This window comes from Homarus americanus, unplaced genomic scaffold, assembly GCF_018991925.1.
Source record: "Homarus americanus isolate GMGI-L3 unplaced genomic scaffold, GMGI_Hamer_2.0 scaffold15667, whole genome shotgun sequence".
NCBI lineage: Eukaryota > Metazoa > Arthropoda > Malacostraca > Decapoda > Nephropidae > Homarus > Homarus americanus.
The window spans coordinates 4,000,672-4,028,002 of NW_024726107.1; the positions used below are offsets into that span (position 1 = coordinate 4,000,672).

At 40.4% G+C, this 27,331-nt stretch overlaps 1 protein-coding gene across 1 annotated transcript in view; it reads left to right on the forward strand.

Moving 5' to 3' along the window:
* Positions 1 to 27,331, forward strand: part of LOC121865361 — a 202,374-nt gene that overhangs the window by 43,728 nt on the left and 131,315 nt on the right. Inside the window, exon 4 of the mRNA XM_042364698.1 lies at positions 13,554 to 13,681. Within this exon, the coding sequence (XP_042220632.1) occupies positions 13,554 to 13,681 (128 nt within the window). The remainder of the gene's footprint in view (positions 1 to 13,553; positions 13,682 to 27,331) is intronic.

Sequence of the window (27,331 nt, forward strand, 5' to 3'; positions counted from 1 at the left end):
TAAAAAATAAATAAAAACTATAATATTGTATGTGGTGCGCTCTCGCGGCACAGCTTGGATTTCAGTACAGACCTGATCAGTCCACGTCCTCACCGTGTCCAGTTCATGAAGAGCGGGTTCCAGGGACGGCGGGCGGTGTGATCCTCCCCCTCAGTCGGGGAGAAGGTTATACTCTAGGGCAGGGGTGTCAAACTCATTTGCCAAGGCGGGCCAGATTTAATATGAGTACACAGTATGCGGGCCAAGTAACATAATTATGAGCACTTCGCAATCACCTCTTAGGTGAGTAGTACGACAAAATAAGAAAGGTGGATTTAGTCTGCGTTCGTGCGAAACCCTTAAAAACAAACAAATCAAGTGTTTACTTACCTTGATCAATCTTATTGTTTACTGCTGCTGCTTCCTGATAATTGGCACCTCTTGGTATGGACCAGTGCATCAAAGTTTGGCACTAACGACTGAGCTGTAGCAACCTTCAGTATTGAATTAAGGTGCACATGAGTAAGTTGAGACCGAAGCCGAGACTTATTCAAGTTCATCACAGAAAAGAATTGTTCACAGACATATGTACTTCCGAACATTGACATAATATTTGAGGCAAAACATTTAATCCTGCGATAATATGGTCCAAAATATTGATAAAATGTGCCAACATCAACACTTGAAAAATTTTCCTCAACACAGAATCACACTGGAGCTCAATTAATTCTAACTGAAGATGTCACCTCATTAACACCAACAGAGAATGGGTCCCGAAAAATGAAAAAAATCCTTCTCAAGTCTTTTAAAGTCGGCAAATCCTTCTTGGAACTCATTCATTAATTTGGAAATCTTGATGCAGTACTTTTTTGTGTTGATATCAGCATGAAACTCAGGTGTGCCTTGCACGGACTTCAAGGTCGGAAAGTGAGAAAGATTACACTCTGATAGTTGCCGTTCAAAAAGCTGATGCTGTTTGAGTATTTTGTTCTAGGAAACAGCAGACTATTTTATTCAGCTGAGGGATACACTCACTATTTAGTTTTAGCTTCTCAAGGTAAGGCTGGAGCAGCAAATGGGCTGCGGGCCGCATGCAAGATTCTGTCGGGCCGCATTCGGCCCACGGGCCGCATGTTTGACACCCCTGCTTTAGGACACTTCAACTTATTGACAGTGCAAGAAGGTAAGATTGGCTGGGAGTGAATACACTGGTTAATTACGAGTGATTGATAATTTTTACAATGGTTGGAACTGGGCTGTGCTTATAGCGATCAATAAGCGCTTGTTTGGGCTGGATGCGCTTGTGGTGTCGAACAGCAATGCGCCCACGAAGGATCTTGGATGGAAATAGGAATTGGTGTCGAGGATGGTGCAGAAGCTTCACACCAAATTTTCAAATGAGGTCGTGGTGATGATCAGAGAGAGCCGAGAGGGTCAGTGTGATGAGCGCTTCTTGATATGTGGAGTAGGAGGGGGAGAGAATAATCTTGCATGCCCTCTTTTGCACTTTTCTAGGTGTTTCCGTTGTGTGGCATATAGGAAGGAGGATCAGGCAGAGGAGGCATAGGTGAGCTTGGGAACTCTGAAGGACTTGAGTCGGCGGAGGAGATGGAGACGAAAACTGGAGGATTTGACAAGTGTACTGACGTGTGTTTTCCAAGTTGGTTTGTTATCTATAGTGACGCCGAGGAGCTTAGTGTAGCTCACAACCTGGAGTATGTTGGGGCTCAAAGTAATGGAGGAAGGTCGGAGGAGAGGTTGATGTGCATAACGAAGGTCTTGGTATGGTTGATGGTGACGTGGTTGTTGATGGCTCACTTTTGGAGACTTCTATAAATCCTGGATGGGGGTGTAGTTGGGAGCCGAGTTGTGTGTGTGTGCGCGCGCTTTGTTGGAATAGATCAGCTGGCTCTATAGTTCCTGTTAGGAAGTTTCATCGAAAGTAAAAAGGCATTCCTACCACTGATAGAATTAAAAGCCCTTTATATTGAATAATCGCATTGTCTAGTACTCTAGTGCTTATGTCTACAAAAGCCAAGGGAGGTATAGATATTTAGTTGACTCACTTTTGAAAATACATTTCCTTAAAGGTACGGAAAAGGTATGGAATTACGGTACGATATTCTTACCATACTGCACGGTACGGAAAAAAATCGAGGGTTCGGTAGGAAATTACGGTATGGTATTTCTGACAGGTACAGGTGGTTTCACCAAGGGGCGGATGGGTGATGGTTACAGTGTTACCACTTACAAGTGATAAAATAACAAATCACTCAAAAACAGAACAGTTTCGACTTGTACATTGTGATGTAGCATTATGCAGCTTAAACGGTAATCTGTCTCTCACTGGTGAATATCACATATGTAAATATAAAGAGCGTAAAAACTGCTGAATAATTGCTTTGAAGCATGAGCATAAAGCACTGGTCTTAGAGTTAATATGAGTTCATATATTAAAGCTGGCACCTTATGTATACCACTATGCACCTGGTAATATGTTTCCTAAAAGATCTAGTAGATTGGTCACACAGAAGTACACAAAGAATTATATTTTTATTATAAAAATACTCGATGCACAATTAATATATGATATCACCGTAACTAACACTGTGAACAATGACTGGTAGTACAGTTTGAAGCGAGTTGTAGCGGCCTTCTTGTGGTGTGTATGAGATACCTGAGTTGACTGAGTGTAACCGGCTGGTTATTTGTTGGCCTCAGCTAGGCAGTGGTGCATAGAGGTCATTTGAGGTTATGTAATGTATTGTCACTTACATCAGTATTTACTAAACACTTGCTCGTAGTTTAATTACCGTGGGAGCTATAATTATATAAACAATGTATGCAGCCCACATTTATATAAATATTACTGTCTGTTAGAACCAAAACCAGCAATAGTTTTATATATGAGGGTTAATATTAACGATTTTTCCGTCACAGCCCAATTTTTTTCGTGGATCTTTTCTTGCTATATTTTCGTCACTGAGTTCGGATATGATATTCATTTCCTGTGTAAATGCTTCATCTGGTAGATAATTGGGCCTAAGCTTGCACTAGTGACACTACTTAGTCTTTATCGGCGATAAATTAGTATGGAGGTTCAATCCAAGCTTGATGTTGTCCTACGTTCGACGTTGTCTTACAATCATTGTTTGTTTACGAAATGCTCTGTCAGAGCGGCTTCTTTCACGTCCACATTTTCTTTTTTAATTATACCAAATTATAGTAATTTCTTTATGCTTAATATGTCCGGGGGCTGTCTTCTAATAACACTTCAGACGCTGGTATTTTTAATCATCTAAGCTTAGGTTATAATTAATTTAGAAATAACCCCATTTTAACACATTTGTCCAAACTACGACATTCCCACTGCAAAACACATTGAAATTTGCAACGTTTTTAAATTTACATTCTATGAAAAATCGGCGGCGGGAGAGACGTCAATAATTACCTATATAAGATGTTCTGGAAGTGACATTGCATATAATTATCATCAAACAGAGTATGCGCCTATATGTATAAAACATAAACATGGTGCAGATAACTGGTTTGCAAAGAAATTCCAATATTATTAGTTCGTTTTTCCCCCGCCTCTCTCCATCGTGCGCTGCAGTGCGGGGTGCTTCGTGTTTAAAACTGTGTGTATCGACTTGACGACCCCTGTCAACGAAAGATGCTCATTAAAACTCCAGAAGAAGTGTCACCACACACGCCACTCTCTCTTTGATGTATATATCTCGTCTGTTGACTTTAATTGTTTGTTTTTTGTCACATTTCTTAGTGTCCTTACTGATTCTCCCAGTAGTAACGAACCTTACATAAACTTTCGTTAGGACAGGCCACAAAGGGGTGAGAGCTAGGCAAGTGAGTTTAGCTGATAGGTGTTCTGCTGCAAATCCATAGCCACCAACCTACGATCCCAGTCGGGGAGTGGGGGAGTGAATATCGCTCTGCTCTTAGGGCAACGATGAACTGTAAATTTATTGATATAATGCGAGCGAGAGAGAAGTAACTGATGGAGGGAAAATGCCAAAAGATGCCACGGAAGGAAGAAAGCATCCTCGACTTAGGCAGTATGTCCCTCGCAATCCACTCCCTGGAATAACCAACCCAAAGCGTGAATTCGTCCTCGGTCACACCGAGTATGATGAAATACAAGATTCCCAAAGAGAGCGAATTCAATCATGCATTCGAGGTAGCGGTAGCACTAAAATTGGAATACAAGATTATCAAGTTCAGTGTGAAGCCAAACCTAGTTGAAGACCTGATACTCGCCCCTCAAGATTACAACTCAGCCAAGATCCTCAGCGAGGTCACCAACCTCAACGGGAAGACGTTCAAGCTAGTTCCGTTACACCTCGAGGAGAAAACAACCAGAATGGCCTTACTCCGTTAGCCTCTGGAACTACCTATTGAAGCCATCATGAAACATCCGAAAATGGTCAAGGCAGAGTGTTGTGTTACACTGCAAGGCAAAGCTCAGAAACCACTACGATGCTACAAATGTCAGGAATTCGGGCATCACCAATCCAAGTGCTACAAAAATGAGAGATATGGCATTTGCAACGTAGGCCACAGGACGGAAATGTATATACAAATACATAAGGAAGGAGCCGACACGACAGTGAAGTGCCCAAACTGTCAAAAGAAACATTACGCTTGGAGCACACCATGCCCAGAGAGAAAGAGAGGCTGAAGATTGCACTGGTAAAAATTCAACACCAAAACACAGCGGAAGCATCTCAGAGCAGATTCATGGGGAGTCAACAGCGAAAAAAAAAACACGAAACCTAACCCCACGCTACCCCAGCTGACTGTGGAATCCTTCACTTCCCCCCTCCAGGCTATAGGACAAAAATTAATTCATCAAGACAGGAAGGAGAACTCGGCATGCAAAATATCACCAAAAACCGTGAAGCCTCAGCCTTGCAACAGATCACGAGGAACAGAACAGCAATCACAGACCTTCAGCAAACACAAGATCACAGACAAGAGCGACAATACCCAGAACAAAGCAGAAAAAATTATCTAAATATCTCGAAAAACAAGCGGGGTTCCGCCTGCTGGTCCAACCTTCGAGTAGGTACCCGAGAAACAGCCACCAATGAGCACACATTTCCTAATGGACGACAAAGAGACCAACACAACTATGAACGACGAGAGCAACGACAGCTCCAGCGACGAGGAGATAATGGTGGAAGAGCCCACCTCCTCGTCACCTCAAGATAATACAGTGGAATGTACAGGGCCTTACCAACAAACGCCATACTATACAGGCAGTAGCCATAGCCAAAAATGTTGATGTCTTCATTCTACAAGAAACCCTCATGTCAAAAGATAAACAAACCTGTCTGCCTGGATATCAATGGTACAATGTACCAAAGGGCCCAACTCCCATGGTAGCATGATTCTCGTCAGGGCAACCATCCCCAGTTGGGAAGTAGAACATGTTCACTATGGAAATGGGGTAGAGGTGCAAGCTGTTCAGCTACCTCTGGCAAATGACAGTCTTGTAGTATACAACATCTATAAACCACAACCCAAACGGCAAGAAGCCGGTGAACTAATGTCTCTAGCAACACAGGAACTTGTGCTCATTGCTGGGGACTTCGATGCCCATCATCCGAAGCTCAATTCGAATTCAAGATTGAACCAGGATGGTCAACACCTAGCAGAACTGCCGACAGATGTTACAGAAATCACGTTCATTAATACTTGGGAACCAATACACATACTGGGAGGTAGATTGGACCTCACATTCATTTCCATTGAGCTAGTTTCAGTAGCCCACTGGGAGGCAGTTGATGGACAAATCAGCTACCACTTCGCAACTGCAGCTACTTTGAGAGTGGAGCCACTCCCTCCTCCACCACGTCCGCCACCTAGATGGAATACCAAGAAAGCAAATTGGAAAGTATATCAAGATGAACTACAAAAATGGTATTCGAACTTTGACTATCTACCAAGACCTTACTGATGTCATACAACACGCAGCAAGGAAAGCAATTTCAAAAGCCAATCCTACGAATAGACACCACAAAGACTACTGGTTCTACACTGACGAGGTCAGAGAACAAAGTCACAGAATCAACACATTCAGAAGACATCTCCGACAGTACCCTTCCTCTGAAGAAGTGAAACTCTTGAGAGCTGCTGTCTAACTTGCTCGTAAAATCACTAAGAAATTAAGGAAGTCAAATGGCTCGAGTAGTGTGCAACCTTTAATGCACACACCAGCCTGAGTGAACTCTGGAGAAAACTCAGGACATCAATAGGAAGACCGCCCAGAGCTCCAGCCCACCCCCAATCACTTCAGGAAGCAAGCCGTTTGGCAGAGCACTTTGCAGAACGCTCGTCATCAGCTCAACTATCTCCTGAAATAAGATTTCATCTACAACAAGTACAACGGTAGAAATAAGAAGCAGTCAGACAAGCACATGAGCAAACTGACAATGCAGACTGTCTGTTTACCATAGAGGAAATCAGAAGGGCCAGGAAAACAAGCAAAAACACCGCCCCTGACAGTGATGATATAGCTTACTCATTACTCATCAACGCAGGACCTGCTGGTGAACTTGCTCTTCTCACAGTTATCAATGCATCATGGTCAGCAGGCAGACACCTGGCAGCTTGGAAAAGGGCAAACATCGTTCCCATTCCCAAACCCAATGCTCCCCAGAATATCAGACCAATATTAATGACAGCATGCATCGGCAAAACCTCCGAAAGGATGGTCCTTACACGACTTCTCTGGAAAACTGGACCACTTCACCACAACATCTTTGGCTTCACCAAAGGTGTCAGCACTGCAGACAGTTTAGCCACACTCATGGGATCGATTGGTCAAAATAAGGCCTAGAAAGGCATTTGAGCTAGCAAATGCACAGGCCAATGTAACCATTCTGGCCCGGAAAGGCGTCAAGAGATGGGAAATGGCACACCACAAGGAGGCGCTTTTAGTCCGACTCTCTTCAACATCCTCATGGAAAACTTATGTCGGCTCTCCCTTTCAAGAAGGTACCGGACTGCTATGCGATGCTGATGACTTAGCACTGGTTGTAAAAAGCAGAAACCAGATCACCAAAGCCCAAAGGGCTTTACACCTCATCAGTGAAGAATGTATGAGTCTCGGGCTCGAGATATCAATTCCAAAATCGAAAGCCACGACGATTGGATCCAATGATCCGGTGACAAACTTGCAAATACAAGGTACTGCCCTACAATGGGGCATCTGGATTGACAAAGGCCTCAAATCTTACAAAGAATACACTAACAGGACCTAAGGTGGGTGCAGGCCACGTAATCCTGAGAACGCTGTACACTCGAACCAAAAAGTATCGGTGCAGGGTGAGATCGACGAGTTCCGAAACAATACATATACACTGCGATATGTCGGGAAGGTTGGTAAGTGTATCCTCATAAACTCTCTCCCCCCCCCTCCACTAGGTGTTGCCATATGGCTGGCAATCAGTGTGTTTGTTTCCTCTTTTCGGATTGTTGCTTTGTGTCGACTGAATGATGAGCGAGGGTTCGGTCTCGGTGAACGTGGGTATAAAACAGAGGCAATATGAAGCAGTAGAGATCTACACATGCCAGGCGACATGGAAACCTCAGAGGGAACACGGGGAGCTATCATTGCCCTTCATAACGAAGGGTTCAGCGTCACAGATATTAGCCGGCGGATTGGTGTCCACAGGAACACCGCTGCACGATGGATTCGGCGATACCTCGAAACTGGTGCTACAGACTACAGGTCTCGGTACGACCGTCCACGCTGCACCACCCCTCAGGACGACCAGTTTGAGTGGTTTATTTGGTAGCATATATTAATGTGCCAATATTCACAAGTATCACAAATAATTTTGTTAACAGGGAGCTCCTCATATTTCATGCTGTCTATTTATCACTTCCCGACCTTATTTATAACGGTTTGTTTCACTTGACCAGGGCATAGTAGCTGATTGTGATGCAGCTCAGCAGGATTACAGGACTGCCAACATACGGCTGGAACAACTCGCCTTTCCCAATACCTGGTCTCAAATTGTTCACACAGTATGCCATTCGATCATAAACAGATTATGCGGCACTGGCTTTTAACACACTGTCTAAGTGCCAGCGGAAAAAATTGGAGGTTGCTCAGAGAAACGCTTTGAGAATCATTGTCAAGGCACCAATATGGACAAGAATTGAAAACCTACACATGGAGTCAGGTTTCGCATCTCTCCGAACCAGAACGAAACGATTAACAGGGTGCTTCACAACAAAATTAATTATTAGGGAACGGAAAATGATATCAAGAATAAACTCTTAAGAGCCTTGAACCTTAATAGAGATGTCTTTGATAAGAACACATGTTTATTGTGCGCAGCTGACACTGTGACTCGACTGAGATTGGAAGACACAATCTTTAGTAAAGTCCCTGATACAATTAGCCCAGGACCGCGGGAGTCACCGCCAGCAGTCTTAAACATTCTAGAAGCTGGGACAAGAAAGGCTGACTGTAACCCACACGAGCTCCGACAGGTACTAGAATAGTACAGTGTATTACACAGACGGTTCCGTAGAACCCAGCAATACGTAGGCAGGAGCAGCCTTCACCATAGAAGGGGGTAAGACAGTCTCTTGGAAAACTTCAGGTGGATGCTCCACTTTACAAGTTGAGCTTGCTGCCATACTTGGAGCCCTACGACACGCTTCCATAAACAGTCAACAGAATGTTGTAATACACACTGACTCATGATATGCTATTAAAACTCTACAATGTAGAAACCCGAGAGACAACATTAATCTCATAGCATCCGTTGTTGGCCTACTGCAAGGGTTAAGAGACAAGATAGGCAAGTTACCATCAACTGGGTGCCCAGTCATGTCATAATATCAGGGAATGAACGAGCTGATGATGCTACCAAGACTGCTCTAGGACAGCAAAATATCGAGATGGACATCCCACCCAGTCAGGAGCAGATAAAGAAAGCCACAATAACACGAAATGCCCAGTTGAATATAGAAAAACATAGAAGATTAACACCAGAATCACGATCGACCAGGTGGTACTATCTGGTCACGAATTATGAGAGACCACCACTCATGAAGGATGACAAGATGGGAAGAAAGCATCTTTCACCGATTGAGACTGGGCTACCCATCTAAATGGGAAATGGTTATAGAAGTACCACCAGAGGAACACACATGTAAGACCTGCGACAGAGAACCAGAAAACTCACTGCAACACTACCTCATGGTGGCCTGTAACACAATTAGCTTGGAGAATCTTACACTCCCTGTCACAGCAGAGAATGTTGCCAAAAGACTAACCACCAACCAGTTGCAAGAAACTTTATGGTTTCTTACCGAGCATCACACCCAAAAAAAGAAAGAAAAAAAAACTGGGGTTTTCCCAGCAGTGGGCGGACCAGAAATTTAGCTTAAGGTCCGCGCAGGTAACATCCTACGTACAAATCGGTTAAAAAAAAAATGTCAGTCTCAGTCTTCTGACATGGCTAATATTTTAGGATTGGACGCTACTTAGTTCATCCTTGTCGAGTTAAGGAAGTTCGCGTTTGATATAAACTGCACGGGCATATTAACCCCCAACTGAGAAACAAAGGCCTTATCGTTTCACAGTGTTTATTTGGCTTTGCGCTTTTGTTTACGTATGTATAGTATATGTCCAAAACCGAATTTGTCAGCTTTAACGAAACACGTCATATAGTAGGATGATAGTAGGATAGATCTATTCGAAAGGATAAGATCACAAGTCCTAGGCCAAGGATCAAAGATAGAACCATATTATGCAGGAGTTACTTTAATGAAACATAGCAGCTGGGATATTAGGTAATAAAGACATAACTTAGGTTTCATGACGTTGTGATAATTATCGCTGCTACAACTGAAGGATTCTTCTTATCATCTTTGGCAAATTTCGAAAAGGAAAAAAAACATATGTAATTTACCTATTAAAATTAAATTTAACAGAAGAATTTGGCGATAGACCAGAAATGTAAACTTAATTATTGAAAACAAAGATCACAGGTGAAGGTCGCAGATCATGTGTGTTGTGTGTGTACGTATCAACAAAATATATATCCCCAAAAGGGGAGAAATGATTCAGAATTAACCATATGGATGTGGTGAAAATAGTTCAGTCTAAATATATATATATATATATATATATATATATATATATATATATATATATATATATATATATATATATATATATATATATATATATATATATATATATATATATATATATATATATATATATATATATATATATATATATATATATATATATATATATATATATATATTAGGGTGTGTCATACGGAGGCGAATTTTTTTTTTTTTAGTTTGAAAAATCGGCCCATAGTATTAATGATGTAGTTCTATGAGCAGAATCATGTGATATCTTCAGATTTGAAAAGTTTTCATTTTTTGCTAGGTAAATTTTAACTTGAAATCTTATGAAAATTCAGTATTCCCACCCTTTTACCAACACCACTAAATAGCTTATTTAAAGTAAAGTAAATGTATCAGATTAATTTATTAGGATGAAAATGATCCAGAATAGTGAAACGAATGATCTTGACACATTTATTAAATTTAATATTCCTTTAGAAAACAAAATCATCAAATACAAAAACCGGTTTTACTACTACGACCCGGTGTTGCTGCACACCATAGAGAACATGTCTTTCTTGCTTCTGTTTCTACTCATCACCTCCCTGCTGACCACCTGAGCTCGGATGTAGCCTTCCCTCCTCTCCTGGCTGTACACGTGACTGCTGGCCTCGCTCACTTGCTGTACACAACGCTCTATACTCTGGGTGTGCGAGGGCCAGGCAGGGACATGCATGGGGTTGTCCAGGAAAGCTCTGACTTGAACATTGGTGAGGCTGCAGGTAAGAGGGGGCTCACTGCCAGCCTGGATGTTATCCAGATCTATGAGATCAGTGAGGGTCTTGGCACCTAGATTGACTTCAGGAGTCTTCCTGACCCTGAAGGAATCGTCACCAACTGATTCGTCATGCCCAGATCCTCTCATAAGTCTCATATCCAAGATCTTTTTGACTGCCACTCTTCTCTCCTCCTCATCCTTACTGCAGAGCATTGTCTGCAGAACTGCCTCAGGATGAGCATACCAGGAATATCTCCTCACAGTCTGCTCCACAATCTGAACAACCTTCCTTGGCTGACTCCTCAGGAGCTCAAGCTGGAAGAAAACATGCCTCGGACCTTCGGAGAACGATGACTTGACCTTGGTGTTGAACCAATTTGGCAAGTAGACACTCACAGATGAATGGACAATAAGTCTCAGGTTGTGAAGCTGGTTCCCTTTCAGTTTATGATGGCGACCCAAATTCTGCAGAACCTGAGAGCCGTTGTGAGCCACCTAGAATGTGAGACTGGACCTATCTGCAGGTAAGCAATCAGGCATGACCCCAGTTTTGATGGCACCAAATCAGTAACCATAGTACTGGTCAGTACTCAGGTCGTCAATGACAGTATGTGCAAGCTCAACGAGTGGAGGGCCAACTGTGATTTTTTCAAAGCTCGGATTTATTTCTAACTCAGTGGTAGAGTCCAGCATCTTGCCAAGAGGACCAGACCATCTGTTGTTTGAAAGAGTCTTGCCATCCAGCTCCTGGATCAGATGTCTGAGTGGCAACTCGTTGGTGTGGAGGTCACAAACAATCCAGACCAGCTTCCTCACAATCTTCCGCTCTATCCACTGTATGACCCCCCCTTGCCACCCTGTGTTCGTGTTGGTGCTGTCCTCTCCAATGACCTGCAGGGTCTGGTCTACGTTCCTCTCTCTCTGTTTTGCCCATAGCCGTTACTGTCACTATCTCAGCTGGTTTCTATCATTCTTCTGGTTGAAATGCCACAACACTTCCCTCCTGTCTACTGCAGCAGGAGTAGTGTTCCTCCTCTGCCATGGCAGGGAACAACTTGTCAGAATTCCAACTTTCATGAACACTTTTAGTGTCATCCTTCCCATCAAAAGAACAAACAATTGATTCCATTTTCATCTCCCCTTATCAAACGCTCTCTAGGTTACTGACAAGTTTCTCCTGAGCTCTCCTTACTTTGTTATGACTCATCACCAGGTGAACATCATCAGTGTTATCAAACCATCGTCAATCCAGTGTAGCTGTTGCTATCTCTGCAGTTTCTCTGAGACCAGTGTGGTGTTTTATGTTGCTGGTCATGCCTGGATATATCTTTCCTATTTCGAACTTATGCCTGGAAGGGTCAGACCATTATTTTCGGGTTAGGGACAAAGTCACCATTCTCCTGGTCAGCACTCTCGGATCAGCCATAAAGTCATTAAACCTGAATCAGCTTGACTCCAATCATCGGCCTTTTTTACCTCACCCTGGGCCTTCTGTCTTTTCTCCTGCAACTCTTCTGGTTCTGTCTTCTGTGGCAGCCTCCGTCTCTGACTCCGGAATATCTTGCTAAATCATGAGCCCCTTTATACGTTGCTGAAGCCCTTCTCTCTGTGCTTTGACAAATGCCAGTTCGATCACAGGAATCTTCAGTTCACGCTTGCAAATACAGGAGATGTGGGCCCCGGATTTACAAGTCACGATCGCATCCCAAACTCAGGACAGAGAACAATTAGCACGTAAGTAATTATGTCAAATAACTGGTCCAGTTGTTGGCAGCTGTCTCCAACTGCAAAGCTTCTCTCCCAAGAGAGATATCTCTGCTCTTTCCCAACTGGCTAGCAGTCTCCATCAATCTTCTGACTTGTTATGACTGGAGTTTGAATGGAGTGCAATAGAGGTACTGTGCTGAAGACAGTCAATGCATTGCATTGCAATGTTCACGGTGTAAGTTCTTGGTTCTTTTCACTGATTTGCCTGATTAAAAACACTGCATCCAAAAGCATCTCAAACGCAGGCAACCTGACTTCAGGAGCTCTCTCCCAGACCCAAGATAGCACTGAGATGGTTGGATATTTGGTTCCTCGTCCTGACATGCTAATACTGCAAATATTATCAACTTATAAATGCATCAGAATCTGAAACAGAAAAAATATTGTTAGTTGGGTTGTTAAAGAATGAAGTCAAAGGAGCAATGTCTACTACTAATTGTAATGCACTAATGCAGTTGTACGCTAGATTTTCGATAAATTTCACGCTAAAATTTACTCTTAGCAAAGGCTGCAAAATATTGAACCTAAATACTTTGTTGATATATACTCAAAATCTACCAAAAAAGTGATGGGCCATTAGTTTTAGCTGATCTTTCCTCCTATGACATAATTATATATATATATATATATATATATATATATATATATATATATATATATATATATATATATATATATATATATATATATATATATATATATAGTATATCACACGCAAAGAACTCGAAAGGTCAGTGCTCACTACAGGATTGAAGTTAGTTTTTGATTCTTAAGTTTATCCCGATGACAATAACCGACATACAAGTTTTTGTTAGGTGGACATGAGAGTTTCTGACTAACATTTAGCACCTCAGATTAGACAGCCGAGTCTTGTTATAACCACTCACACACCTCCATCATGCAGGATGATGTGGAGCGTGGTGGCACGGCGCACTCCACGGACTCCGCCCTGATGGATGTCAACGGAAGTATCGTCTTGGGTCAGGACCAGGACGCCCCGGCCGATGTATACGACGCCGCTCAGTCTTTTAGGTAATGTCGATTCCCATGAGGTTGCTGATCTTTTTTTACTACTAATGCCCCTTTTCAAGTGCCTCAGACTCCGGCCACAGTTGATCTCTTTCACATTTTGCTGAAACTTCCAAGTACTAATGACTGTTGACACCATTAAAGTAGACATCCTTCTGGTACTCTTCACCTCCGATAAGAATGGCTTCCATTACTTCAGATACTCCTGGTGACTCCATTCAAGTACTGGTAAAATTCCTCAGCTGCTAGCAAGAGTCCTTTAGGAGATGCAAATAGTCTGTAAGTTAAATAACTTGCAGACTTAGAGTACTAATGGGACACACTGACAAGTGTAAGTGATGGCGACACACACTAATAAGTATGAGTGATGGTAACACACACTAATAAGTATGAGTGATGGTAACACACACTAGTAAGTATGAGTGATGGTAGCACACACTAATAAGTATGAGTTAGACACACACTAATAAGTATGAGTGATGGTAACACACACTAATAAGTATAAGTGATGGTAACACACCTAATAAGTATAATTGGTAGACACACACTAGTAAGTATAGTGATGGTAACACACACTAATAAGTATGGTGATGGTAACACACACTAATAATAAGTATAAGTGATGGTAACACACACTAATAAGTATAATTATGGTAACACACACTAGTAAGTATAGTGATGGTAACACACACTAATAAGTATAGTGATGGTAACACACACTAATAAATAATTGATGGTAACACACACTAATAAGTATAGTGATGGTAACACACACTAATAAGTATGAGTGATGGCGACACACACTAATAAGTATAATTGATGGTACACACACACTAATAAGTATAGTGATGACACACACTAAAAGTATAGTGATGGCGACACACGCTAATAAGTATGATTGATGGTAACACACACACTAGAAAGTATGAGTGGTAACACACACTAATAAGTATAGTGATGGCGACACACACTAATAAGTATAAGTGATGGTAACACACTAATAAGTATAGTGATGGTAACACACACTAATAAGTATGAGTGATGGTAACACACACTAATAAGTATAAGTGATGGCGACACACACTAATAGTATAGTGATGGTAACACACACTAATAAGTATAGTGATGGTAACACACACTAATAGCATAGTGATGGTGACACACACACTAATAAGTATAAGTGATGGTAACACACACTAATAAGTATAGTGATGGTAACACACACTAATAAGTACAGTGATGGCGACACACACTAATAAGTATAAGTGATGGTAACACACACTAATAAGTATAGTGATGGTAACACACACTAATAAGTATAAGTGATGGCGACACACACTAAAGTATGAGTGATGGTAACACACACTAATAGTATAGTGATGGTAACACACTAATAAGTATAGTGATGGTAACTAATAAGTATGGTGATGGCGACACACTAATAAGTATGAGTGATGGCGACACAGCTAATAAAATATAAGTGATGGTAACACACTAATAAGTATGAGTGATGGCGACACACACTAAGTATGATGTGACACACGCTAATAAGTATGGTGGTAACACACACTAATAAGTATGAGTGATGGCGACACACATATAAGTATAAGTGATGGTAACACCCTAATAAGTATAGTGATGGCGCACAGCTAATAAGTATGATGGTAACACTGTAGTATGAGTGATGGCGACACACTAAATATGGTATGGTAACACACACTAATAAGTATAATTGATGTGACACACTAATAAGTATGGTGATGGTAACACACTATAAGTTAATGATGGTAACACTATAGTATGTGATGGCGACACACTATGTATAGTGATGGCGACACACTAATAAATAGTGATGGTAACACACACTAATAAGTATGAGTGATGGCGACACACTAATAAGTATGAGTGATGGCGACACGCTAATAAGTATGGTGATGGTAACACACACTAATAAGTATAGTGATGGTAACACACACTAATAAGTATAAGTGATGGCGACACACACTAATAAGTATGGTGATGGACACACACTAATAAGTATGGTGATGGTAACACACACTAAAGGATAAGTGATGGCATCACACTAATAAGTATGGTGATGGCCACACGCTAATAAGTATGAGTGATGGTAACACACACTAATAAGTATATGAGTGATGGCGACACACACTAATAAGTATGAGTGATCGACACGCTAACAGTGATGGTACACCACTAATAAGTATAGTGATGCGACACAGCTATAAATAATAAGTGATGGTAACACACACTAATAAGTATGGTGATGGTGCACACACTAATAAGTATGAGGATGGCGACACACGTAAAGTATGAGGTGATGGCGACACACACTAATAAGTATGGTGGTGGCGACACACTTAATAAGTATGGTGATGGCAACACACCTATAAGTATGAGTGATGGTAACACACCACTAAGTAAGTGATGGTAACACTATAAGTATAAGTGATGGCGACACCGCAGCTAATAGTGAGTGATGGTAACCACTAATAAGTATGAGTGATGGCGACACGCTAATAAGTATGGTGATGGTAACACACTATTAGTATGAGTGATGAGCCGCTAATAAGTATGGTGATGGTAACACACACTAATAAGTATGAGTGATGGCGACACACTAATAAATGGCGACACACGCTAATAAAATAGTGATGGCGACACGCTAATAAGTATGAGTGATGGCGACACACGCTAATAAAATTGATGGCGACACACACTAATAAGTATAGTGATGGTAACACACACTAATAAGTATGAGTGATGGCGACACACACTAATAAGTATAGTGATGGCGACACGCTAATAAGTATGAGTGATGTAACACACACTAATAGAAATAAGTGATGGTACACACTAATAAGTATGAGTGATGGCGACACACTAATAGTGTATGATGGCGACACACTAATAAATATAATTGATGGTAACACACTAATAAGTATGAGTGATGGCGACACACTAATAAGTATGGTGATGGCGACACACGCTAATAAGTATAGTGATGGTAACACACACTAATAAAGTATGGTGATGGCGACACACTAATAAGTATGAGTGATGGCGACAGCTAATAAGTATGGTGTGCTCACTAATAGAGTGATGGCGACACGCTATAGTATAGTGGTAACACACTAATAAGTATGGTGATGGCTGACACACACTAATAAGTATGATTGATGGCGACACACGCTAATAAGTATAGTGATGGCGACACACACTAATAAGTATGAGTGATGGTAACACACACTAATAAGTATGAGTGATGGTAACACACACTAGTAAGTATGAGTGATGGTAACACACACTAATAAGTATGAGTGATGGTAACACACACTAATAAGTATGAGTGATGGTAACACACACTAATAAGTATGAGTGATGGTAACACACACTAATAAGTATGAGTGATGGCAACACACACTAATAAGTATGAGTGATGGTAACACACACTAATAAGTATAGTGGTAACACACACTAATAAGTATAATTGATGGTAACACACACTAATAAAGTATATGAGTGATGGTAACACACTAGTAAGTATAGTGATGGTAACACACGCACTAATATGTGTAATTATTGGTGACACACACTAATAAGTATAATTGATGGTAACACACGCCTAATAAGTATGGTGAAGTGGTAACACACACTAATAAGTATAATTGATGGCGACACACTAATAAGTATGAGTGATGGTAACACACACTAATAAGTATGGTGATGGCGACACACACTAATAAGTATGAGTGATGGCGACACACGCTAACACACACTAATAAGTATGAGTGATGGTAACACACACTAATAAGTATGAGTGATGGTAACACACACTAATAAGTATGAGTGATGGCAACACACACTAATAAGTATGAGTGATGGTAACACACACTAATAAGTATGAGTGATGGTAACACACACTAATAAGTATGAGTGATGGTAACACACACTAATAAGTATGAGTGATGGCGACACACACTAATAAGTATGAGTGATGGTAACACACACTAATAAGTATGAGTGATGGTAACACACACTAATAAGTATGAGTGATGGTGACACACACTAATAAGTATGAGTGATGGTAACACACACTAATAAGTATGAGTGATGGTAACACACACTAATAAGTACGAGTGATGGCGACACACACTAATAAGTATGAGTGATGGTAACACACACTAATAAGTATGAGTGATGGTAACACACACTAATAAGTATGAGTGATGGCGACACACACTAATAAGTATGAGTGATGGTAACACACACTAATAAGTATGAGTGATGGTAACACACACTAATAAGTATGAGTGATGGTACACACACTAATAAGTATGAGTGATGGCGACACACACTAATAAGTATGAGTGATGGTAACACACACTAATAAGTATGAGTGATGGTAACACACACTAATAAGTATGAGTGATGGCACACACACTAATAAGTATGAGTGATGGTAACACACACTAATAAGTATGAGTGATGGTAACACACACTAATAAGTATGAGTGATGGCGACACACACTAATAAGTATGAGTGATGGCGACACACGCTAATAAGTATGAGTGATGGTAACACACACTAATAAGTATGAGTGATGGCGACACACACTAATAAGTATGAGTGATGGCGACACACGCTAATAAGTATGAGTGATGGTAACACACACTAATAAGTATGAGTGATGGCGACACACACTAATAAGTATGAGTGATGGTAACACACACTAATAAGTATGAATGGCGACACACGCTAATAAGTATGGTGATGGTAACACACACTATTAGTATGAGTGATGTCGACACACGCTAATAAGTATGAGTGATGGTAACACACTAATAAGTATGAGTGGTGGCGACACACACTAATAAGTATGAGTGATGGTAACACACACTATTAGTATGAGTGATGGCGACACACGCTAATAAGTATGAGTGATGGTAACACACACTAATAAGTATGAGTGATGGCGACACACACTAATAAGTATGAGTGATGGTAACTCACTCTAATTGGAATAAGTGATAGTGACACTGATACGACCCTGGCCTCTTAGGTTGCAACAATGCACAAGTTCATCTTCTCTTTGTATTATAGGTCCAAGGAATAGATCCGCCCAAAATCATCACCTCATTAGTATGGGGGATATTGATATTCATGAAGTATATTTATTTATATTATTTTTTTTTGGGGGGGGGGGCGGGATTAGCCCACCTGGGCACAGGTCACTGACCCACATCTGGGCCCGGGGGGCGAAAATGTATTAATAATAATAACACTGGTCAACATAAAAAAAAAAAATTCTCATGGTTCTGGATCAAAACAGTCTGATTCTAGTGTAATTGTATGTGCTGAACTCAATTATGACATTCGTATAGCTGTATCAGGCTCAGTTTTCCAGAACCAGCATATCTATATATTTAGTGTACCATGCTATTCATACAGTAATTTATATGCTCATTGGCTCCACTTAGGCAATTATTTTGTCCTGATTTATGCTTTTTTGTTTGTTTCAGTTTGCTGATTCATGATATTGCATATCTACACCTGCATGATTTGTAGTTACTCTGAAATTAACAAAACATGGAACGTCGCAAGTGTGTGAACGGTGCTGACAGTTTTTGCTACATATGTGGTGCCTTCACTCCTGGTAGCCTCAAGAAACAAATCACAAAAGCTGTTCGACTGAACTACAAAAGTTACTTCAAATGTCATTTGGGTGACCAAGACAAGAAATGGGCACCTCATGTAGCCTGTAAGTCTTGTGTTAACCACCTGAGCGAGTGGATGTGTGGTAAACGAAGTTCAGGAATGCCGTTTGCCGTACCAATGATATGGCGTGAACCTAAAGACCACAGTAGTGACTGCTACTTCTGTCTCACAAATATTAAGGGAATAAAAATCAAGACACGAGGCAAGGTAGAGTACCCCAATATTGTTTCTGCAATCCGACCAGTACCGCACAGTGCTGAACTTCCAGTCCCAAATCCACCTACTGAACAAGAATTGAGTGATTCCGATTCTATCTCTACCTCAATGGGAAACGACTACCAGGATGACTCTGAAAATACCAGGCCTAAACTATTTATTCAAGAAGCGCTTCATGATCTCATCAGGGACCTAAACTTGTCAAAAGAAAAGGCTGAAGTTTTGGGATCCAGACTAAAGCAGCGTAACCTGCTAGAAGATGGAGTGCATATCACTACAGCGCGTTACCGACATAGACAGCTGTCTGCATTTTTCAAGATGGCAAACAACCTTTGTTATTGCGAGGACGCAGTATCTCTCATGCAACAACTCTGCAAGTCTGAAACATACAAGACAGAGGATTGGAGGCTGTTTATAGACTCAGGAAAAGACTCTCTGAAAGCTGTTCTTTTACACAATGGCAATCGGCTTCCATCTGTCCCAATAGCACACGCAACAAAAATGACTGAGAGCTATGAAACAATGAAAATTCTGTTGGCCGCTATAGAGTATGAGAAACACCAGTGGAAGATATGTGGCGATCTCAAAGTCATCAGTTTACTACTGGGCCTTCAGAGTGGCTACACAAAGCACATGTGCTTTTTGTGCTTGTAGAACAGCAGAGCTGATGCAGAGCACTATGTGAGAAAGGATTGGCCGACAAGACCAAGAGATGCGCCTGGACGGTTTAACTGTGCTCACAATCTGCTTGTAGATCCAGAAAAGATATTTTTGCCTCCACTGCATCTAAAGCTCGGGTTGGCTAAAAATTTCATCAAAGCTATGGATCAATTCAGTGCTGGGACTCCATACTTATCTCAGAAACTTGGTGGTGTGGTTTCCGAAGCCAAGTTGAAAGCAGGTGTCTTGAATAGACCACAAATTCGTATACTAGTTAATGATAGCGAATTCACCAAAACATTGAACCCACTGGAGAAAAAAGCATGGGAATCATTTGTCAATGTGTCAAAGAATTTTCTTGGAAACTATCGTGCTGACAACTACAAAGAAATCGTAACAACCATGCTTCAGAATTATAATAATAATAATAATAATGTTAATATTATTATTATTATTATTATTATTATTATTAATGCATACTTAATAAAATTTATAATAAAAATAAAAATTATAAGTTAAATAATAATAATTCATAATAAATAAAAATTTTAATAAAAAATAGATAAAAAATAAGTGAGAAGAATAATGATAACAATAATACTAATAACAACACTGTAATAATAATAATAATAAAGACCCATAAACAATAGTGAGAATCAATATATGTATGTTGTGTTGTCAAAGTAAGATAATCAATTGAGACCCTGCAATTATATGTAAATGAGGCAGAAAGTCAGATCATCAACCTGGGACTTGGGTCACAGTTTTCGTGATGCCATATGGCAGCAGTGTCTACCACTAGACAACACATCAAGCTTCCAATTTCTTCCCAGGTGGTAGGACCTCCCAGTATGATAGCTGCCTGCTACCTACTACCTGACGTGTATGTCACCATCACTCTTATCTAAAAGTTTGTGACACCATTATTCCTTATCTAATAGTGTGTCACCATCTCTCCTTATCTATTAGTGTGTGTCACGACCTCTCTTATCTATAATGTGTGTCACCATCATTCCTTATTCAATACTGTCCCCACCACTCTTAGCTAATATCATGAGTCACCATCACTCATTATCTTAAATATTGTCACCATCACTCTTATCCAATAGTGTGTATCACCATTACTCCGTATCTAATAGTGCATTACCATCGTTATATCTACAGTATTAGTGTGTCACTATTACTCCTTATCTATTACTGTGTTTCACCATGACTCCTTATCTAACGGTGTGTGTGTCACCATCACTCTTATCTAAAAGTGTGAGTGTCACTTTGATTCCTTATCTAAAAGTGTGTCACCAACACTTTTATCTAATATTGTGTTTCACCACGACTTCTTATCTATTAGTGTGTATCACCATTATTCTTATCTAATAGTGTCATATCACTCTTATCTATTAGTGTGTGTCACCATCACTCTTATCTATTAGTGTGTGACACCATCACTCTTATCTAACAGTGTGTGTCACTGTGACTCCTTATCTAAAAGGTGTATCACCATCACTCTTTATCTATTAGCTTGTACCACCATCATTCCTTATCTATTTCTGTGTATCACCATTACTCCTATCTAATTCTGTTATCATCACTCTTATCTATTAGTGTGTATCACTATCGCTCTTATCTAATAGTGGCATCATCACTCTTACGAAATTAGTGTGTGTCACCAATCACTCTTATCTATTATTGTGTTTCACCTCGACTTCTTATCTATTAGTGTGTGTCACCATCTCTCTTATCTATTAGTCTGGTTAGCCGTGACACCTTATCTAATATTGTGTCACAATCACTTTTATCTATTCTTGTGTTTCTCCATAACTCCTTATCTAATAGTGTGTGTCACAATCATTCTGATCTAAAAGTGAGCATCACTTTAATCCTTATCTGAGAGTGTGTGTCAACATTACTCTTATCTAAAAGTGTAAGTCACGATTACTCATTATCTAATAGTGTATGTTATCATCAGTCTTATTAGAGTGTTTCATCACCACTCCTTATCTAATAGAATAACAGCACCTTTGCTTTATATAAATATTCACCCAAAAGAATAACACCAACTGATTCACCAAGTTATTCAACCAGTGAGTCAACATGTTGTTGGCGACAGACAGACAGTTTTTTTTTGAAACCCTACATCCTTGTGTAAGGTGAACCGCAGAAGCGTTTACAGCGCCTAACAGGGAAGCATGCTAAGTTCATGCTTGCCTTTTCTCATGAGTTAAGGGCGTAGAAGCCTGAAGAGTCAATGGTTTAGTTCTAAGCAAGTTAATGGAAGCTCCAACAACTTGTCCCTGAATACGAATTCGCAACTTTCGATTTACAGCAGGTACCTGCATTGCTGCTAGGTGAACAGGGACCAAGGGAGGCTGGGAAGTGTGTCCGAACATCTTTCCAGTTGGGCTTGTAACTCTCTCAAAGGTCGAGGGCAGGTCAGCTGATTAGTCAAAACAGCCGGCTCGCTCCCATGCCTCTCTCAGACACATAGAGGCCAGTAGAGGATTACCACTTGGGCAGGGAAGTGAGACACATAACTCAAGTGTTATCTCAAAGTGTTATTCACAACACTTCCCTGGACCCTGGAAAGGATTCATAATTTAGTCTCTCAGATTACATCTGTGTATATAGCTGCGTCTACAATAAACAAGAAAACAGCTATAAGTGCTTAGATCAAACCCAGCCACTGAAAGAGTTCCATAACTCAATTAAAACAATAAATGTGAAATCATATAGCTAATACATAATTCGCCGGTAGTTGGAGGATAATGATCTGTCTCCCATCTTGAAAATCAGTATCACATTCGCTATCCTTCAGAATTCTGGTACTACATTGGTTATTAAAAACATATTAAACAAGTTTGCTAAGGGCATACTAAGTTCTTCCTTACATTCCCTTAATAATCTGGCAAATATCTCGTTACTAGTCGGTACTCTCTCGCTTTCTCCATCTTCTTCATTATCTCTGTAGATAGTCGGTGCCTCGGGTATCATGTTTAAATTTTCGTTTGTGAAAACTGATGAAAAATACCAGTTCAGATTATTGCTTATTTCTCCGTCGCCATCAGTTACAGCAGTTCGCCGGTATCTAATTGTATTGGTCCTATCTTGTTTTCCAAACACAACACTGTCTTCCACAACACAATACTGCCTCAGCCTAACATTTGATATTATGTCAGCTTCTTTATAAATATTCTGATTTTCGGTTGTTAACCAGTACATGAACAACTGGTCTGTTTGTTATCCAGTACATGAACAGCTGGTCTGTTTGTTAACCAGTACATGAACAGCTGGTCTGTTTGTTAACCAGTACATGAACAACTGGTCTGTTTGTTATCCAGTACATGAACAGCTGTCTGTTTGTTAACCAGTACATGAACAGCTGGTCTGTTTGTTAACCAGTACATGAACAACTGGTCTGTTTGTTATCCAGTACATGAACAGCTGGTCTGTTTGTTAACCAGTACATGAACAGTTGATCTGGTTATTAACCAGTACATGAACAGCTGGTCTGGTTGTTAACCAGTACATGAACAGTTGATCTGGTTGTTAACCAGTACATGAACAACTGGTCTGTTTGTTATCCAGAACATGAACAGCTGTCTGTTTGTTAACCAGTACATGAACAGTTGATCTGGTTGTTAACCAGTACATGAACAACTGGTCTGTTTGTTATCCAGTACATGAACAGCTGTCTGTTTGTTAACCATTACATGAACAGTTGGTCTGTTTAATAACCAGTACATGAACAGCTGGTCTGTTTGTTAACCAGTACATGAACAGTTGATCTGGTTATTAACCAGTACATGAACAGCTGGTCTGGTTGTTAACCAGTACATGAACAGTTGATCTGGTTGTTAACCAGTACATGAACAGCTGATCTGTTTGTTATCCAGTACATGAACAGCTGTCTGTTTGTTAACCAGTACATGAACAGTTGATCTGGTTGTTAACCAGTACATGAACAACTGGTCTGTTTGTTATCCAGTACATGAACAGCTGTCTGTTTGTTAACCATTACATGAACAGTTGGTCTGTTTATTAACCTGTACATGAACAGCTGGTCTGTTTTTTAACCTGTACATGAACAGTTGGTCTGTTTGTTAATCAGTACATGAACAGCTGACCTGGTTATTAAACTGTACATGAACAGTTGGTCTGGTTTATAACCAGTACATGAACAGCTGATCTGGTTGTTAACCTGTACATGAACAGTTGGTCTGATTAATAACCTATGCTTGAACAGCTGGTCTGCTTGTTAACCTGTACTTGAACAGCTGGTCTCGTTGTTAACCTGTTCCTGAGCAGCTGGTCTGCTTGTTAACCTGTAGATAAACATATAACACCTTTTGGAGCTGTCATATAAACAGCCTTGCAGCTGTCTAATTTGTTGGGTTAAGTTGTTAAAACCCAATTGGTCCTTTTTCCATTTATTTATAAAAATAAATATTGTACACAGAAAGCTGTGAGGGTTAAAAGAATAGACGGAAAGCATATCTGGAAGCTTGGGATTGAACCTCTGTTTCTCGAGAAGGGTCAAATGATAACTGAGCTGCAGAAAGCCTGCTTATAATGGCCGACCTATTCATCTTTAAGACATGATCTGAACATGAACCACACAGCTCATGGAAAATTACGAGGAGTGATATCATTATATAATACAAATGTATTAACCCTTATTTATATAAGTACTACTGTCTATGAGACAGGGGCTCTTACGAGACTCGGTTACCACCTTCCAAGCTTCTACAAGGAATAAACTAGTTTCGCAGAAAAACCCCATACATATACCTACCCATGTTACAAACATATGTGTGTGTAGACACTAAACTGCAGAAACTGCAGCCTGAGGTTCAGCAGTTACTGGAACCCTAGTCTGAAGCGCCTTACGGGAGAGTTTATTATGTACAATGGCAAACTTAGAAGATACTGACTTATAATAACAAACCAAAAATATCACTGCCAATATTAACACAATAGTGGGAATAGTTAAACTGGGTACAGCAAATCCCCCCTGAAAAATAAAATGGCAGGTGATCTTCTAGATTAATAAATTGTGACTCTTTCATATAAGAAATAACTTTTAATTTATCTGACACATTATTGAGTTCATTAAGAGTCAAATTAGGAACTTGATACAAAGAAATTAAATCTGAAGTAAGATTTAAATTCAATGAAAAATGATGATAGGAAGGCAAGGTCGTCGACGAACTACAGGTTATTTCGCAGCCTTATAATAACCTTTCACAATTAACTGTTGACCACCATCCTGGCACCGTAAAATGACGCTAGTTTCTTCAGGGAAGAAAAAATACTGCACATTATGTAGATGTGCATGAAGCACAGTTTTCTTGGAAATCGGTGCATACTGTAGCTACATTGTCTTAGCGCTGTGCGAACGTTGGTTTGTATGATCGCCAATTCACAAATTCCTTCTGCAGCAGGAATAAACGCAAACGTATAGGCTGGGCATACGTGTAAATGTAAATATGACGACTTACACCGAGATAAAACTCTAGGATTATCCACTGCTAACAAAGAGTAGTCTTCATCAATTAGCAAAATTTCGGTTTGGTTTATCCATAGTAAACAGTTTGTCATTAGAATACAATAGGAACGGTTTTAAATGCATTTCTTTTATCAGCTGGTAGGACTAAAATCACAAATCTAGAAAAATTATCCTCACACACTAGGACGTACGAGGATCCTTGATGACTCCTCGGAAGTTGTAACAAGTCGATGGCGACTGTGTCAAACGGACGTTCTGGTGTAGGATATGGTATAATTGGAGCCGGTGACATTGTAGTACCCTTATGCTGAGTACACGCCAGACACTTAGCAATGTGCTGTTCTATGTCTTTTTTCATTGTAGTCCAGAAATATTTCTTTCTGACCTCCGCCAGACATTTGTCACGTCCAGGGTGACCTGCTTGTGGAGCATCGTGATACAACGTTAGAATCGTTGCACGAAGTGTATCATGTACGACAATTTGCGTAAAAATACCCTCAGTTGTCTATTTGAAGCGATGGAGTATGTCTTGTCGTAGTTCAAATTGACTGAACGGAAGTGGTATCTTTGGAAGATTAACCTCCTTCCCCGACTCTAGAGCGAAAATAACAGCAGACCACAATGGATCCACTCGTTGTTCCTCTTTTAAAGACGAGTGTGAGAACGATGAAATGGGCATCACTGGTGCTATGTTTCTGGACAAAGCGTCTGCAACCATATTTGCACGTCCCGGTAAGTACTCGAAGACGGGTTCGAGCTCTTGAATGGTCAGATACCAGCGTGCTAATCTGCCTGAAAGATTTTCCCCGTGGAACAGCGCTGTCACTGCCACGTGATCCGTGTGGACGGTTATTTTGCAACCAAAAATTAAGTAAAGACTTAACTGCTTCAGTGCCCAGACAACAGCTAATGCCTCTAGATGCGTTACTGAATAACATGTTTCGGCATCATTAAGTTACGACTGGCAAAAGCAATCACTCGATGTTTTCCTCGTGTGTCCCGCTGTATTAGTACAGCGCCAAGTCCTTGTCTCGAGGCGTCAGTACACAGAGTAAATGGTTGAGTGTAGTCAGGAAATGCTAAAACTAGTGCATTGGTAAGTGCGTTCTTCAATGCAATAAAACTATCCACTTGTTCAGCATTTCATATAAAAGTTGCGTCCTTCCTATGAAGCTTAGTCAAGGGTGAAGCTACCGTTGCATAGCCTTTGTAAAAGAACGATAATATCCATACAAACCTATAAAACTACGTACCTTATCAACGTTTGTAGGATGAGGTAACTGCTACAGCTGCGATTTTGGCATCAACTGTATGAATTTCGTCTCCGTCAACTACATGACCAAGGAATTGTATTCTGGATTTTAAAAATTCGCACTTAGAAAGTTTGACTTTGAGTATTGCCATAGAAAGTTTTTGGAAAACTTCATGAAGTTTGGCAATATGGTTATCTACATCCTTACTGACGGCAATGAGATCATCTAGGTAGGCACATACTGTGGTACCTATTAAACCAGCAAACAAAGTGTTGATCATCCTT